The sequence below is a fragment of the Podarcis tiliguerta genome (genome assembly GCF_965153285.1).
Source record: "Podarcis tiliguerta genome assembly, chromosome: 2".
Classification (NCBI taxonomy): Eukaryota; Metazoa; Chordata; class Lepidosauria; order Squamata; family Lacertidae; genus Podarcis; species Podarcis tiliguerta.
In genome coordinates, this window is record NC_139535.1 from 24,358,969 (window position 1) to 24,377,726 (window position 18,758).

The following is an 18,758-nucleotide window of genomic DNA, read 5'->3' on the forward strand; positions in this document are numbered from 1 at the left end:
TTCGGCCCAACAAAGAAAGTTTTAGTCTTGACCAACTATCCAAGTCTCTCTTAATCTCTGACCAACATTTTTCATAATTATCTTTAAATAAACTCAGATTTTTTGCTGTTATGTTTACCCCTAGGTATTTAACTTTTTTAACCACATTTAGTTCTGTCTCTTTCTGAAGCTGTTCCAACTCAGTATCTGTCAAGTTTTTCCCCAAAACTTTAGTTTTTTGCTTGTTTAACTTAAATCCTGCCACTCGACCAAAGTTTTGAATCAGTTGTAGTACTCTTTTCAAACTAGACTCCGGCTCCTGTAATGTCAGAACTAGGTCATCTGCAAAAGCTTTAAGTTTATATTGTTTCGCTCCGACCTGAATCCCTTCCACCAACCTGTCCCCCCTAATCATATTCAGGAGCACTTCCAGAACCGAAATAAACAGTAATGGGGAAATCGGGCAGCCTTGTCGTGTACCTTTTTCAATTTTAAACTCTTCTGTAACCACATTGTTAACTATCAGTTTAGCCTTTTGTTCTGAATATATTGCCTCAATCCCGTTCTCAAACCCCCGTCCCACTCCCATTTCTTTTAAATTCCCCTTCATAAATTTCCAAGATATGTTGTCGAAGGCTTTCTCCGCGTCTATAAAAATTAAAACTGCTTTAGTGTTTATGTTTGTTTGTAAAAGTTCCAATATGTCTATGATGTTCCTTGTGTTAGTAAACATATGTCTGCCCGGGAGAAAGCCTGCCTGGTCTTTATGGATTATCTCACTTAAAACTTTCTTAAATCTTCGTGCCAAAACATCTGCAAATATTTTGTAATCCACATTTAAAAGGGAGATGGGACGGTAGTTCTTGAGTTGTGTCTTTTCAGTTTCTGACTTTGGAATCAATGTGATAAATGCTTCTTTCCACGATTCAGGCGCCTTCTTCCCCTCCATTATTTCATTACTGACCTCCAACAAAGGTTGTATCAAATAATCCTTCAATGTCTTATAGTAGTTAGAGGTCAGTCCATCTGGCCCTGGTGATTTGCCCTGTTTCAGACTCTGGATGGCCTGTTCAATCTCTTGTCGTGTTATTTTGCCATTCAAAATTGTTCTATTTTCTTCTGACAGCTTTGCTAATCCATTTCTCTCCAAAAATTGTGTAATCTCTATTTCATCTTGTGGCCCTTGAGTGTATAGCTTTTTAAAATACCTCTGGAAGCACTTTCTAATCTCTCCCGGGTTCTGAATGTTCCTTCCTTCAACCTCTAAGTTTGTTACTGTATTTAATCTTTGTCTCCTTTTCAGCTGCCAGGCTAGCAGTTTCCCACATTTATTTGCCGATTCAAAAGTTTTTTGTTTCATTGTTTTAATCTTCCATTCTATTTCCTGATTTATCAGTTTGGAATATTGTGCCTGATAAAGTTTAATTTCTCTCAGAATCGGTTGGGACTTCGGGTTAGATCTTAACTTCTTCTCCAACTCTTTGATACTTTCCAGAATTTTATCTTTCTTTTCATTTTGCAGTCTTTTCTTTAAAGAATTCTGTTGAATCAAGAACCCTCTCATCACAGCTTTACTTGCATCCCAGATAGTTCTTTTTTCCACCGTAGTGTTCAAGTTAATCTCAAAATAGTCCTTTAAAGTTTTTTGGGCCTTCTTTACAATTCTTTGGTCTCTAAACAGGCCATCAAGAATGTAGAGGAATTCTCAACATGGATACATCATGTATCTTAATCTTATAAAGAACGCCAGAGATTTGTTGCCTTCTATTAACACTTACTTTTAGGCAAATGGAGAAGACTCTTGGTTAGGAAAAGTATTACATTTTGTTCTGATGTATCTCTGTCACTGAAGTTAACTCTTTATTCGAAGAAACCAAAACAGTGCCGGCCTAGTGATCACAGCAACTCTTGCCCCAATCAGACAGTTGCAAGAACTGAAAATCCCTGCCTTCTCAACACTCTTTAAGGTGTCCTTGGGTCCTTCCACAGAAGCCTAAGGCTCAATTGCCTTGTATCTCATTGCTCTACCTTCTTCATTCCTCTTTGTGTTGTGGGAGACCAGAGGGGAGGGGAGCTGGTCGCAGCAGGAGGGGGAGTTTCCCTGGCTCCTTCAGCAGCCTGTCTCACCTCTGTCTCCTGGCTCCCTCCTCTCCTGCCTCTGAGTCTGTACTGCTCTCTGCCCTAGCTTCTTCTTGCTCACTAAAACCTGTTGCCTTTTCAACTTCCAATACCTCCTCCCAGTCTGCTCCCTTTTCTCCCTCTGACCACGCATTGTCGTCCCACCACCAATCCCCTGGCTCCGAGCCTTTGTCCCTTGGGGGTTCCCCCAGCTTATGCCTCCCACCACCCCTCTGCATTCAGCCAGTCCATGACACCTAATCGGCAGGGCCAACAGTTAAGGATGATGGGAACTGTAGTTCAGCATCTTGACATTCAGTAGATTCCTCACCCCTGGTTAGTACATTTGGCTAGCATAGTACTAACTAGCCAAAGGCCTCTGCAACTCATAGATACAAGGCAAAGGCCAAACCACATATGACACTAAATGCACCTCTATAAACACTTACCACCTCATGCTGCGCTGCTTGGCACAATGGGCACTAATAGCAGCACAGGAGACAATTTCCATTGAGATCACAGGGAGGGAAGGGGTAAAGTCCACTGAGCGTGCCATCATGACCAGGGGTCAGCAAACATTTTCAGCAGGGGGCCGGTCCACTGTCCCTCAGACCTTGTGGGGGGCTGGACTATATGGGGGGGGGAGATGAACAAATTCCTGTGCCCTACAAATAACCCAGAGATGCATTTTAAATAAAAGGACACATTCTGCTCATGTAAAAACACCAGGCAGGCCCCACAAATAACCCAGAGATGCATTTTAAATAAAAGGACATTCTATTCATGTAAAAACACGCGATTCCCAGACCGTCCGCGGGCCGGATTTAGAAGGCAATTGGGCCAGATCCAGCCCCTGGGCCTTAGGTTGCCTACCCCTGATCATGACTATGGTCCCAATATTTCCCTGATATGCTTTGTCTTAGGACACATTTAGTTGGTCCTAAGTGGAAACTTTGTGCCTTGAGTCTTTGGCGTAGCCCAAGTTATAAATCTAAGCAAATGCATCCTCAAACAGTCTGTTTCTGTTTCTGTACTATGGTTTGCACTACCTTGCAAATCACAGAATTTTAGTAACGGCATTCTGGAACAATGCATACGGCACCACAAACTATAGCAGCTTGATAGTAGTTTATTGCATTGCTGCACCAGGCATGCTTACTCAGCAGCAAGTCATGCTGCGTTCAGTAAACCTTACTCCCGGGATAGGTAAAAAAGGTAAAGGACCCCTGGATGGTTAAGTCCAGTCAAAGGTGACTATGGGGTTACGGTGCTCATCTTGCTTTCTGGCATTTGTCCACAGACAGCTTTCTGAGTCATGTGGCCAGCATGACTAAACCGCTTCTGGCGCAATGGAACCCCGTGACTGAAGTCAGAGCACACGGAAACATCGTTTACCTTCCCGCCACAGTGGCACCTATTTATCTACTTGCACTGGCGTGCTTTCGAACATCTAGGTTGGCAGGAGCTGGGACAGAGCAACGGGAGCTCACCCCGTCATGGGGATTCGAGCCGCAAACCTTCCAATTGGCAAGCCCAAGAGGCTAAGTGGTTTAGATCACAGCGCCACCCGTGTCCCTTGTATCTCCTGGGGTAACCATGTATGGACTTGTAGCCCTGTTATTTAACCATTTCCCTTATTAATGGAATAGCTACAATCTGTGTTCAGATGAATAGTGCAGTTAGCTATTCATCAGTAAATTAATATCAATGAAGTCGGTCATTATTTTATCAGCAGGTACCACTGCACGCACACACACACACACACCCTGATGAATTCCTACTCTGCATCACAAAGTATTGCTTGAACTGCAGGATGGTTCTGAATTATTCTTAGCAGGGCCTCTGATATATTGATGAAAAGAGGCTGCATGCGACATTTATTCCATCTGCCTTGTCTTTGCCACCTACCGTTATCACTCATAGAACTCTTCTTTTCCCATCTTTGCTTGCTCCCTAAATGATTTAATCTAAGCTACAAAGGTCGTTTCTCACATTAGACAAGAGGGGACGCAGATTGCCACTCGATGCATATGAAACAGGGACCTGCAGCCATTTACAGGGTCCCTGGCAAGCATTCGTGTAAAATAATATACCACACACACACACCCAACGTGTGAATTGGCCCTACGTCTCTATCATTAGTTCCCTCCTGGAGCTTTAGACTACAATCCTATATCCACTTAACTGGGAGTAAGTCCCTCTGAACTCAACGAATTCAGTTGCTTCTGAGTATAGGATCATGCTGGTAACCACCTTAATTGAAATCCATCATTACTAGATGGTATCTTCAGTGACCCCTCAGCATGACAGAATAGATGCTCATTCATTTGTTACCAGATAAACTCTGGATGCTCTTCCAGCTGGGATGAACATAAGGACATAAGAAGCACCTTGCTGGATCAGGCCAAAGAATCATCTAGCCTGGTGTCCTGGTCTCAGAGTGGCCTACAGGACCTGAGTGCAACAGCACACTCCCCACTTGCAATTTCCAGCAAGCAGGATTCAGAGGCACCACTGCGCCCCACAGGACAGGTGGAGCATAGCCATCAGGTGGAGCATAGCCATACTAGCCATCAGCTAGTAACTATTGAAGAAGTTTGTTGTACAGTATTGAGGGAGCCAAATGAATAGGCCACATGTTGTCTGGTTTGTGTATGGTCTGGTGGCACCATCTACTGCTGTCAGGCATCAGAGGAACCAACCCCCACGCCAGGTTACCAGGAACAGATAAGACAAGGAAAGTCCTTACCATCTGTTTTTTATTCAATATTCACAGAGAGAGGCTTGGGAATGCAGCTTGTAGGAATAATGGTGTTGTCCTGAGTGAGTCTCCACACACACCCTCATGTACAGGTGCTGAAAAGTGCCCTCTGCCTTTGAGCTCTTTGTTCTCCTACTTTCAATGTTAGCCAGCTACTGGGATAGGGGTGGGTCTGGAATGCTTTCTTAAAGACACTGTGTCCATCAGCTGTCACCCCTGGTGCGTCTTCTTCTTCTTCCTCATCCTCTCCCATTATTTCCCAGTTTTTCCTCTCATCTGCCTCTGAGCTGTGATCTCCCTCAAACCCTTGTTGTAATTCTGAACTGTCTTCCTCTTTGGAAAGGCAAATCTAGCAATGCGGTCTCCACCATTCCTCCTCTGCCCAGTACCTGACAACTAAAATAAAAACTGTTTAGGGGCACTCTCATTTTCCTACTCATATTGAAATACCACCCCTTAATGAGGCCAAACTTAGATTCACAAAATGTTAGGGGTATGCGTATCACTGCATTCCCCCAGAAAAAAAGCACTGCTCACAACCTACAACCCCTATTGGCATACCTCCTCCAACAGTGAAGGTAGTACATAGCCATCATAGCTAGTAGCCATTGGCAGCTTTATTCTCCATGAATTTGTCTAATCCTTCTTTAAATCCATTCAGATTGGTGACCGTAGTTACATCTTAAGGGTTGCACATGTGAATTCACATTGTGGCACATGTAAGTTATGTAGCCCAGTGGTTCTTAACTAATTTGGGTCATGGACCCCCTTGAGAATCTGATGAAACCTGTGGACCCACCCCAGGAAAAAAAATCACACAAACAAAATTATCAAAGTTGTTGTTGTTGTTAATAATAATAATAATAATAATAATAATAATAATAATAATAATATATCGCCCTATACCCAGAGGTCTCTGGGCGGTTCACAGAACAAAATCAAAATATAAAACCACAAAATATATAAAAAAAATAAAAACAACAACCCAATAACTCCCCCAATAACAGGAGGGAAGTTAAAGAAATAAATCCTTTGTGTTACCTTGGGAATGGACTGGAAGAGAGCAACAAACTGAAGCTCAATCCAGAAAAGACTGAGGCACTGTTAGTGGGCGGTTCCCTAGACTAGATGGATTAGGAGGTGGCCTGCACTCGGTGGGGCTCCACTCCTTCTGAAGGAGCGGGTACACGGCTGGGCAGTACTTCTGGATCCGTTGCTCTAGGCTTAGCTGGTGTTGGTGGCAAAGAGTGCCATCCATGGGCTTCAGTTGCTGGCCCAGCTGCACCCCAATTTGGACAGAGATAGCCTAACTTCTGTTGTTTGTGCTCAGGTAACTTTTAGGTGAGATCAGGGGTAGTCAACCTTTTTATACCTACCGCCCACTAATGCATCTTTCTTGGTGGTAAAGTTTCCTTACCACCCACCAGTGCTCAATGAAAGGAGGCTTCAGCTTGTGCCATGGAACCCCCTACTGCCCACCTAGAATCCTGAAATGGTAGGGACCAGGTTGACAACCCCTGGGTTAGATAGACACAATGTGTTATTCATAGGGCTGCCTCTGAAGATGGTTTGGGAACTTCAGCTGGTGTTGAATTCGGTGGCCAGGTTGCTCACCAGGACAAAGCGGTTTGAGCATGTAGCACCAATCCTGGTCCAACTGCACTGGCTCCCAGTGGTCAGGAATGGTGGAAGTTTTAGTCCAGCAACATCCAAAGGGCCATAAGTTAGCTTTTAAAATGACAGAGCCAAAGGTAGGAAATTTGTCCTGTGGCAAATAAATCTTTTGAGATTTATTTTATTTTATTATGCTGGGGAGACAGCTTAAATGACCCCACAGCCACACTTCCCTAATGATAATCCAGTTCTCCATTCCAGTTGATACAAAGAGATGGGGGTTGTATTTTAAGATGAGAGCACAGGAACATGCAGGTGATTATCTACAAATGCAAGGTGAGGCTCCATAATCCCTGAGGTACCTTGAAATTCAAAAATAGCTTTTTCACATTCAGTATGGTGATCTCTTTCTGAAGCATGCCTGGAATTGAAGCGATAAATGATATGCCCTCACCTGCACAGTCATAGGCCTATTATAGCAGCTCCTCAGAATGACATTTTACCAGCTTTATCTTCAGAAACAAGCAATTAGTATTTTAATCATTAGTGACCCACAGAGCTCAATTTAACTGTCAGAGCTGCACAAAGTGTATTGTCAGCTGAAGAGCAAAATAGTTTCTAAAGCTGAGTTTTACCACACGCAAACCACTCTTGAGTCTCGCCGTTCACACCTACAGGCTACACACCGTTGTAACATCCTGCACTGACAAACCACTTTAAAAGACTACATATTTAAAGCGCATCCAACACACATTTAAAGCACATGACTTTCCCATACTCTGGGAAAGAGGAGAATGAGAGGTGATACGATAGCCACCTTCAAATATCTCAAGGGCTGTCACATGGGAGTGGGAACAAGCTTGGATGGTAGGACCCAAACCACTGACTTAAAGTTACAAGAAAGGAGATTCTGGATTTTCTGAAATTAAGAGCTGTTTGACAGTGGAACAAACTTCCTTGGAAGGTGGTGGACTCTCCTTCCTTGGGTATTTTTAAGCAGAGGTTGCAGGGCTATCTGCCATTGGTGTTTTAGTTGAGCTTCCTGCACTTCAAGGGGTTAGAATAAATGGCCATTGGGGTCCCTTCCAGCTCTACAATTCTATGATTCTTGGTGTGCATGTAGGGTCCAACCACTGGTGTAGTGGTTGAGAGCGGTAGTCTTGTAATCTGGGGAACCAGGTTCGCTTCCCCGCTCCTCCACATGCAGCTGCTGGGTGACCTTGGGCTAGTCACACTTCTCTGAAGTCTCTCAGCCTCACTCACCTCACAGAGAGTTTGTTGTGGGGGAGGAAGGGAAAGGAGAATGTTAGCCGCTTTGAGACTCCTTAAAGGGAGTGAAAGGCGGAATATCAAATCCAAACTCTTCTTCTTCTTCTTCTAGAGTTCCAGGGCCAGCCCCTCCTTCATGTTGATACGATATGATACGATACGATACAATAATCTTTATTGTCATTGTCCCATACAGAACAACGAAATTGAAAAAATCTACATCAGACATTCAATAACAAACAAACCTGCTATCCCAGCTATCCCTGGCTGGATAACCCCCTAAAAACTCTGATACCCCATAATTAAATACAATATACTGCCATAGAGAGTACCTTAAAAGGTAAAGGTAAAGGGATCCCTGACCATTAGGTCCAGTCATGACCGACACTGGGGTTGCGGTGCTCATCTCGCTTTACTGGCCGAGGGAGCCGGCGTACAGCTTCCGGGTCATGTGACCAGCATGACTAAGCCCCTTCTGGCGAACCAGAGCAGCGCACAGAAACGCCGTTTACCTTCCCGCCGGAGCGGTGCCTATTTATCTACTTGCACTTTGACGTGCTTTCGAACTGCTAGGTTGTCAGGAGCAGGGACCGAGTAACGAGAGCTCACCCCTTCGCGGGGATTTGAACCGCTGACCTTCTGATCGGCAAGTCCTAGACTCTGTGGGTTAACCCACAGTGTCACCCGCATCCCTTCTAGAGACTACCTTACACTGTGTTTAAAACCAAAATCGCATTTGGATAGAAACTTTCTCAGGCGGCTAGTCCTAGTCCTATGTCCTATGTCCCTAGTCCTATGTCGTGTCACAAATGACTTTTGCAAGCCCCCTCAGTTTCAAGAGTGAATTGACACACAACGCTACCCAAAGCTGGTACTCAGTCTAAATTAGAGATGGGGCAGAAAGACGAACCTACCTGAATTACAATATCCAAAACAACATGCGAACCGAAACACAGCCATCCTTTGGAATTTGCAGCTCTCTGAATTTTGTAATGTGCATCTCCAGCCACATAATATGCACAAAAGTTAGTAATGTTTCAATGCAAATGCACATGTTAGCAAAAGTGAGCTACATTAGGCAAGAGGGCTTTGCAAAAAGAAATTCGCGCGTTAGGCAAAATTGCATACAAACCTGTGTACAGGCACAAATTCACAATTGATGTAGAAGTGTGGAGAGCTGCACTGAAAAGGGGGGAATCAGAAAGTGAGACAAGCTGAAATTGACAGAGTCACCCTTTCCACATCCAAAACAGTTATTGGTTCCTGGCCAGTGACTCTAATCTTCCCAACAGCATGACTGAAAACGTTGCGTGCCATATTGTGGGGTTCAGCCGACGGGGAAAACAATCCAGATTATTACTCACACTTCGTGTGAAAGCTCTTTCTAATTTTCAAGCTGGGAGCAGATAAATTTCTGTGTAATTTAAGTGTGTTAACTGAAGGAATAATGAGCATGGATTACATGCATTTTGGCAGTGACATTGCAATTACAGGCTCTCTTTTATTCATAAGCCTTCTCTAAAGAAGGCACCAGGAATGTAAGAAATCTTAAAGCACTTCCAGAAAGGGCAAGGGTGGGGAAAAGAATGGCTTGAAAGATGACACACTAAATATGGTGTGGGTGAGATGAGGTGAGGTGTATGGGATGATATTTTCCTAGATAATTAAAGATAATTAAAATCCAGAAAGAGTGATAGTTGTAGATATCTATATTTGCTTTGGCCTCAGTAATTTCACTGCAGCTAAATGAGGGAGAAGTCTTAATTCGTTTGGCCATCTGTTGCAACCTTCTTTCTGTGTCATCATCATGTTACATAAAGAGTCGCTCCAGAGAGTTTTGTCGTTGGAATTTATCACGGCACAGGAAATACTAGGTAGAAATTTGAGAAGCAGTGATATGCAGTGGCCTATAGGGATGGGTTGGTAGGAAGAAGAAGAAGAAGAGTTTCGATTTGATATCCCGCTTTATCACTACCTAAAGGAGTCTCAAAGTGGCTAACATTCTCCTTTCCCTTCCTTCCCCACAACAAACACTCTGTGAGGTGAGTGAGGCTGAGAGACTTCAGATACAAGGGATTGCCACCGATCATCTCTAAAAGAAAGTGACAGGTGGTCTCACCTTTTGATATGAATTTTGTATGGAAGGATATAAATTTTAAATCAAGGGATATCAAATTTATATTAAAATTTTATATCAATTCTATATCAAAGGATTTCAGTCTGATCGATTTGATAACAAATTTATATTAACCATTTTTCAGGGTATAATGCAGCCCACGTACATAGAATCAGAATTTTGTCAAGTTGGAAGGGACCACAAGTGTCATCTAGTCAAACCTCCTGCAACGCAACAATCTTTTGCCCAATGTGGGGCTTAAACTCGTGACCCTGAGATTAAGAGTCTCATGCTCTGCCACCCGAGCTATTGTTGAAAATGTATGACCGTCTTGCTTCCCCAGATCCAGAGGATGTTTTGAGCCCACCCTAACCTATGGCGTGAGTGCTAATCCTCCCTGACAGTTTATGTGGGGCTTAAACACTGGGATTCACCTCAGCCCCCTTGGATGTACGGCATGTTTTATGAGCCCTAATTTTGCCATTGTGAGACTAATAATAATAATAATAATAATAATAAATTAATTACTTATTGATTTTATATACCGCCCTATACCCGGAGGACTCAGGGCGGTTCACTTAAATGTAAGTTTGCTTCAGGATATATCAAATAAATTCCATATTAAAATACGGAACACTTGTTTTGAGCATCCCTGATGCTACAGAATAGTTTTAAAGGTAAAGGTAAAGGGACCCTTGACCATTAGGTCCAGTCGTGACCGACTCTGGGGTTGCGGCGCTCATCTCGCTTTTTTGGCCGAGGGAGCCAGCGTACAGCTTCCGGGTCATGTGGCCAGTATGACAATAGTTTTACTGTATATCACATTTTATATTTAGAAAATAGATATAAAAATTATATCCTTTCATCTGTGGAAACCAACTCTGGTATGCCAAAAAACATTCATACATAGTTTGCTTGCACATGTTTTTGAAATTAAATAATGGTTTTGAAATTAGTTTTTTCTGCTTTTGTAACATTGGCAATGTGTTTTGAGACATGGGACCCTTTTGTGAAAGCAACTGACAAAAAATTAGACAGAGCTACTATTCAGATTCATTTCCCCCTCTGCCCTCATTATTATTTTGGTGTTCCCCAGCAGTTTTCCTTTGAACAATATGGCCGCCACCGCAGCATTGAGCTCTTTGCGCTGCTGGTGATGTGAAATTTTCCAGCGTGGTGCAGTGGTTAAGAGCAGTGGACTCGTAATCTGATGAACCGGGTTCGCGTCTCCGCTCCTCCACATGCAGCTGCTGGGTGACCTTGGGCTAGTCACACTTCTCTGAAGTCTCTCAGCCCCACTCACCCCACAGAGTGTTTGCTGTGGGGGAGGAAGGGAAAGGAGAATGTTAGCCGCTTTGAGACACTTTCGGGTAGTGATAAAGCGGGATATCAAATCCAAACTCTTCATCCCTGTAGTTTTCTAGCTCAGAAGCACAATCCGGGTCTCTTCTGAAGGTATACAGTGGTACCTCAGGTTATGAACTTAATTCGTTGCTGAGGTCCATTCTTAACCTGAAACTGTTCTTAACCTGATGTACCACTTTAACTAATGGGGCCAGCTGCACGATTTCTGTTCTCATCCTGAAGCAAAGTTCTTAACCCAAGGTAATATTTCTGGGTTAGCGGATTCTGTAATCTGAAGCGTATGTAACCCGAGGTACCACTGTATTCAAACAGGACATTACGGCTACAATCCTCTGGATTAGTCTCACGCAGTTGAATGAGACTCATGCCCGGGTGTGTGTTCAGCACTGCAGCCTGTAAACTGCTGGGTGAAATCTGAATGTAGCATCTACATTGACCAGAAAGTACTGTGTTCCATTTACAAAGTGATTTCCCCACCCCAATTTCAATCTCATGTTGTTGTGAACTCACATTCACAAAGTGTTTGCAGGAAGCACAAGATCAGGGCCATATTTACCTGGGGGTGCAAGGGGTGTGGGGCACCTGGGCACCAAATTCGGGGGGGGGGGTGCCAGGTACCCACCGCTGAAGCCGCCTAAGCTCTTAACTATCTACCTGTTATGAAATGATAAATAATTTTGATCAAGCTAGACAAACAAATACATATATACCTAGGTATTACTGAATTGTATACCTATTGTTTCACTAAAGGACTTTCGACTTTGTGCGCTCATTTGCCAAAGACGCACTGCACCAGCAGCGGCGCTTGTCATTCACAACGGTGGCGCTTGTTAGACTCAGTGAGTATAAGTCTATTGTAAATAAATGATCAAATAATAAAGTTTGTTTCTTTTTCCTCCCTTCTTTTGTAAACAAGAAGAAGAAGAAGAAGAAGAAGAAGAAGAGTTTGGATTTGATATCCCGCCTTTCACTCCCCTTCAGGAGTCTCAAAGTGGCTAACATTCTCCTTTCCCTTCCTCCCCCACAACAAACACTCTGTGAGGTGAGTGGGGCTGAGAGACTTCAGAGAAGTGTGACTGGCCCAAGGTCACCCAGCAGCTGCATGTGGAGGAGCGGGGAAGTGAGCCCGGTTCACCAGATTACGAGTCTACCGCTCTTAACCACTACACCACACTACACAAGAGATAAGGCATAAGCGTGGTATCTGCCATAAGCATAATAAAAGTTAATTTGGGGGCTAAACTAAATTTGGGGGCGCTGGGCGGATGTTTGCACCCCGGCGGCGCGTATGCTAAAGACTCCCCTGCTCAAGATGGTTTTTAGCTCCATGCAGTGAAGCAGCCTGAGCCAGGTGTGTTGCACAAGCATCGATGAGCTTCCTTTGTTAATCTCTTAGTTTAGAATGCCCTCCCAGGCTGATTTATTTTGCCAGCAACTTAGTGACCAGAGAGCCTTCCCATTATTAATAGGCCTGGCTGGCAAACAGGCTGCACCCCCTTCCCCCTTCACAGCTTGTGTTTGTCTTTTTTTACAACCTCGGAAGTTGCTAAGAGATCGTAAACAGTGCTCAGGCTGTGGCAAAAGATGTGTGGCTGTGCATCTAGCGCTGCGGATAAAAAGTCATATTCTCTAAATCAGCCGGGAGATGCTTCTTCTTCGAAGAAAGGCACAAATTCAACTTCCAAGAAGATGGCCAAACCGTAAGTGTTAATCCTGCCCTCTTTCCCTCTAGCAGGCTCTCATACATTTTCCTTGCTCTCTCTCTGTGTGAATGAGGTTCCACAGGAGAGGAAAAGACAGAGGTTTCACAGCTTGTGGGCTGGGCTGTAATGAGTTTCTCACACTTCGGCAAAACTAATCATACTGTCTATTAAAATGTTTAAATCCTAGGGGAGTATAGGAAAGTCCTCCAAGAGCATTTTCTTGATATGCGCTTTTAAAATTTGATTACTTTATTTTTCAAACTTATATCCCACACTTCCTTTTGAAATCCCAGAGCCACTTAGATGGGCTTCTCACTGGGCAACTAGCAAACCCAGGTCAACTCCTAGCCGCTGTTTTACTAAGGCTAGTAGAGGGAGTAGAGTCCACAAACAGAAGCCCAAATTGTCCAAAATGAGTTGAAAACATCGGAGGACCGAGGTCCCCTCGCCACCCCCTTATAAAATATTTGAGCGGGCTGCCCCCCCAAGTGAATGAGCTTTGCCATTCAAATGGTGTAGGTTGCACCACGTCATGTGATTATGTGGGGCAGGGCTTACCTGCCCCCCAATATTATATTCAAGTTGGCACCCCTGGTTCTAAAGGTCTTATCTTAAGATGTGCTCAGTATACACAGGCACAGATTCTATTATTGCATGCAACTGAATCTGATTATGTTTTGAGGGGCATTACATTTTTATCCTATATCTCAGAAAAGAAAAGAAACTTTTAACGAAAAAGAGAGTGACCAGCCCAATATTAAAAACCCTCCCAATGTGCTCTCAGATCAAAAAATCATTTCTTGCTACATTAACCACCAGATATACCAGTAACAATGTCTATTTAATTTCCAGTATACCAATATCCAAGCAGCTGGCTTCTATAAAAGGTAAGTGAGCTACTCCCCTTGTTTCCTTTATACATTCATCTATTTTCCTGGACAGGGCAGCATAAAATGCGGTGATGCACATAGCATTTCTAACAATGTTTACTTCTAACCTCATTCTATTGGGCTCACTCCCAGGTTATTGGGGTTAGAATTGCAACCTGGATATATTGCAACACAGAGCACACATCATTCCCATCCCAAAGCCAAATGTTTTTGAGGTTCTCTTAAGAACGTCTGAGGAAACAAATAAAATTTTAGTTGATGCTGAATTCTTATTTTTTAATGAGTTGGTATGACGTGGGTGGTGCTGTGGGTTAAACCACAGAGCCTAGGACTTGCCGATCAGAAGGTTGGCGGTTCGAATCCCCGCGATGGGGTGAGCTCCCATTACTCGGTCCCTGCTCCTGCCAACCTAGCAGTTTGAAAGCACGTCAAAGTGCAACTAGATAAATAGGTACCACTCTGGCGGGAAGGTAAAGGGCGTTTCCGTGCACTGCTCTGGTTCACCAGAAATGGCTTAGTCATGCTGGCCACATGACCTGGAAGCTGTACGCCGGCTCCCTCGGCCAATAAAGCGAGATGAGCGCCACAACCCCAGAGTCGGCCACGACTGGACCTAATGGTCAAGGGTCCCTTGGTCCCTTTACCTACCATACATTACTCAGAGAGGAGGGCATTCCATCAATGGAGTGCCACCGCTGAGAAGCCCATTCCTGCATCACCACAGAATGAAGCTCTTCCCACACCAGGATGCTAACAAGGCCCCTCTATAGATTTTAAGGGTTGGGCAGGCTCAGGACTATTTTTGCAAAGTGGCAACTCTGACCATCAGCCTGAATCACAACCCTCTCTTAGTCTGCAAGGTTGTTCCACCTCTAAGCAGGCATCTATAGTGCTGTTCTGGGTGCATTACAACACACCGGGCCACCGCTAAGGGTCTTCTAAGCCTTCCTTTGAATCCTGCAGCTGGCTCTTCTGCAGGTAGCTCACAACCATCAACACCCTCGCCATACAAATGCAGTATGCAGTGTCATTGCTGTTAACTGCAGGAAGCTCAGAATAATTTACTCTCGCTGACTCTGGGCTCTACTGTTCTTCTTGTTGTTGCTGTTTCAAAAACTGCTTCCGTTGGCCTCCCACTTATTGTATTTCGCCCCTCAGCTCTAGGGAAAGGCTCGGATCTGGAGAAAGCTGTTGCGACAGCAGCCTTGGTTTATGACAACGTTGCAGACACAGAGGGCAAGCTCAGCAAAGCCGAAGCAAAAAAGTTGCTCGAGACTCAGTTTGTGCATTTCATGCAGGTAAGTGGGTTGAAGGGAGTAATCAAGCTGGTATAAAGGGAACATCGGGAGAAGGGACCAAACTCTTTTTTTTAAAATATAATTTTTATTAACAAACAATCAAATCACATTAGTTCCAAATTACAAAGCCAATTTTTTAAATTTTTGTTGGGGGTACCCATGCTTCGAGCTCAGAAAGGGATCCAAACATCTCTCTTGCTGCTGCTTTAATGTTACAGTTCTGTCCAAATAGTATTCACAGTTCTATCCAATCTTTTCTTTATTGTTTTCCTCGTTTTCTTGTTATTGTCATATATTCCTTTCTTTGTGACCTCTGATAGTCTCCACAAGCGGGTTGAAAACAGACGTTGTTTATCCTGTGTGGATTTTCCGTTCCTCCAAGAGCCATATTTCAAACAGACAGACGCCATTTCCACACTTCCGAACAAAACATTCTTAACGTCTGCCCATTAAATCCTCGCAGGTCTGACAGTCTCTCATCAATCTTAGGGGGTTCTGCCAGGTCGAACTCACATTCCAGTTACCATGGTCTCCTCCCCCTCGATCATAAATCCAGTAGCCAGGCCTGCTTATTAAACAAGTCTCTTTTTATGAATGCGTCATTCCAAAGGCTCTTCATTCCTTCCCCGATGTTTCACAAACCATGTCTTTGATTAGTAATTCATTTCCACACAGTTCTTAATCATCCCGCTTATAATCAGTAATCGCAACGGTTCTTCTTGGGGGGGGGGGTGTTGTTGGGTAATCACATAAGATAAAATAAAAGAAAGGTTCCCCCCCCCATTCTGTCCCATTCCGACATACCGACCCTTTGATGTATCTTCTTCTTGTTATGTTTTCCTGTTAAATCCAACCGATTGCTCCATTTCACAGAGGTCACTTCAATTAGCAGTCTTAACTCCCGTTCTTCACTCGAAATATGTGCATTTGCTTCTCTCTAATTGTTTATTTTGAGCTCCTGCAACCAGGCCACGCAATCAGAGACTGCGTCCGGGAGAGCCGTCTCACACGAGGGCTGTGTGCCTAGTGCCCTCACCCCCTTCTTTTGAATCTGGGGGTGATTTATGGCAACCGCAGGCAAGGCAGTGTTCCCCATTCCCTTGGGGTAACAAGGGAGGCTGCATACTCCCATATCAGCCTCTTAATTACCTCGTGTGAGCCGGAGAGATGGTATTGTCGGCCATCTTCCAATGCGCCCCTAGCAGCCCCCGAAGGGACCAAACTCTTCAGCCCTAGGCCAAGAACATTGCCAGGCCCAGCTGAAAGTACCAATATCACCTTTAATAAAGCCTTAACTTTCTGGGGTTTGGAATATGTGAAGGACCACCTGCTGAGATCTACTGGGGGTGAGGAGTTGCATGGCACCCCATATCCCACTGCTAGCTGAGCAGAGGCTGGTGAGGGTTTAGGGGCCCAGAATCTGGAATTCCCATTTCTGATGGTCTTCTTCTTCTTCTTCTTCTTCTTCTTCTTCTTCTTCTTCTTCTCCTCCTCCTCCTCCTCCTCCTCCTCCTCCTCCTCCTCCCTTTGAAGGGTAAACAACATTTGGTGAACATTTAATCTTATGTGGGAACCTGTTGTTGGTTTTTTAGTATTATTGCTGCTGCTTTCATTACGTTTTCTATTGCTTTTCTCTTAATACAGTTTTCTATTTTGTCGGCTCAGAGGACCAAAGAGCAGCATATGAGATTTTAGTATAAGCTCCTCTCCAGGCCTTAAAAAAAAGCAGTGTGTTTTCAGAGCTTTTCTTCTGGCTACTTCTTCTGACATCAATCCATGTCAGCTGGTCACACATACCCTTTCTTTTCTTTTCCTTTTTAGCATAGCTATTTGTGCCTTTGGCATTCTTGCACCAAACGCATTTGATTGTGTCTGTTAATAGTCTCTTGACGTGCGGCACTTCCCCTTAAATTGACCCTGCTTCTGCAACCTGTCTAGGAAGCATGTTTTGTAACTGTTCTGCTCTCCCTCATTAGCAGCCGTGATGAAAGCAGCTTCCATATTTTGCCACAACATGATTCACGTTTTTTCACAGGGTCAGGAAACCAAGCCAAAATACCAAGAGATCATTTCTGCTCTTGAGGAGAACAGGGACGGCGAAATTGACTTTGAAGACTTCATGGTTCAGTTGCTTAGCCTCACCCTGATGTCTGATCTCCGGGAAGAGATCCGAAACGTGAAAAAAACAAAGTGATAAAGGATGCTGGATTGAACAGATCTTTTGGGTGGTGGGATTGGGGGGGGGAGAGAAACTAAGGGGAGCATCTTATTTTTATGGCATGTTTCCAGAATGAAAGATAGATCACTGGTATCCTTGGCAGAATTGTGGAGCACAGGCGTATGGGTGACTCCCCACTTATGCGGGGGTTTCGTTCTGGCGCCCTGCGTGCATTAGTGAAATTTCTGTAAGTGGGGAGCACACTCTAAACACACTTTTCATGCCCTCTCTGCCACTGTCTCTCCAATTCAGATAAAAAATGCTGTACCAAAAATATCCGCAATGGGATTGAAGCTCTGGGGGGCAGCTATCCCACACATCAGCTGTTAGGCGGGGAGGCTGAGCAGCCTAAACAAATTCCCACTGTGCCTCCAGTCTCTTTTCTGCCCCCACTAAAGTCCTCTTTGGACTCCGGGGAGAGTCTCCTCACAAGCCACCAGGACTCTCCAGCTCTCTCTCTTGTGCACGCCATTTCCTGGTGTAAATGGAATGATTTAATTTCCTGGCACCACGCATATACACGGTCACACACAAGTTCATCGCACGCAAATTGGGGGATGCCAGTATTCTAAAAGGGGAGAAAAGGCTTTTTTTAAAAAGGTTATCTGCCTTCCGTTAGGCTCTAGTGTGACCATTAAGGATCAGATGAGTAACCAACAACCCAAATCTGTGCAGGTTTGCCCATTGAACTGTGGGGCTTATTTGGAAGTAAGGGTGCATTTGGCTGCCAGAGATTGCAATCCTGCGCACTCTTATCAGAGAGTGTCTCGTGAAACCTATGAATCAATAAGCTTTTGAGTACATATGCATAGGTTTGGGCTGTAAGAGCAATTTGCATTTCAATTGCACGGTAAAGGGCAAAGCAGTATGGCGAAAAAAAAGAGATACTGGCCCAAATCCAGGGAGACTGGTGCGCAAGAAGGTGTTGCATGAAGCAAGCAATGGGGGTGTGAAGGCTTTGTGTGTTGGCCCTGAATACCTTACAAGCATTCCCATCCACACCAAGACAGATGGAATGGGAATGTGCACTTTCTGGAGTGATGGAGAAGCCATGAGTTGACTCACATAACTGTCCTGCCCTTACTGAACTCCACCTGCAACCCCATGTCTGTTAGATTACATACACATTATGCCCTGTATCACACACTCCCTTGTACTGTCTCCTCCACAAGAACCCCAGCTGGGTGAGCATGTGAAGCAACCTTACGAGTGGACCAGGTCTACAATACAAATAGTTTCATCTCCTAGGTATATTCATTGACTAGGCTATTGTGTGGGAAATGTATAGGAAAATACCCAGAGTTAGTATTGAGGACTTTGGGTGCTGCAATTAAATGTTGGCTTATTGAGCTGAGTTGAAAGATTATATTGAATCTTAGCCTGATGCATTATAACGAATAAAATTAACGCTAAACCAAGGCAAATAA

At 44.2% G+C, this 18,758-nt stretch overlaps 1 protein-coding gene across 1 annotated transcript; it reads left to right on the plus strand.

The window, feature by feature from the left end:
• The first annotated feature begins 12,568 nt into the window (after positions 1–12,568).
• Positions 12,569–18,758, plus strand: SNTN (sentan, cilia apical structure protein). The gene is made up of 4 exons (XM_083426883.1): positions 12,569–12,922; positions 13,778–13,812; positions 14,974–15,113; positions 17,149–18,758. The coding sequence occupies exons 1-4, from the start codon at positions 12,807–12,809 to the stop codon at positions 17,305–17,307; spliced, it is 450 nt and encodes a 149-aa protein (XP_083283009.1). The 5' UTR covers positions 12,569–12,806; the 3' UTR covers positions 17,308–18,758.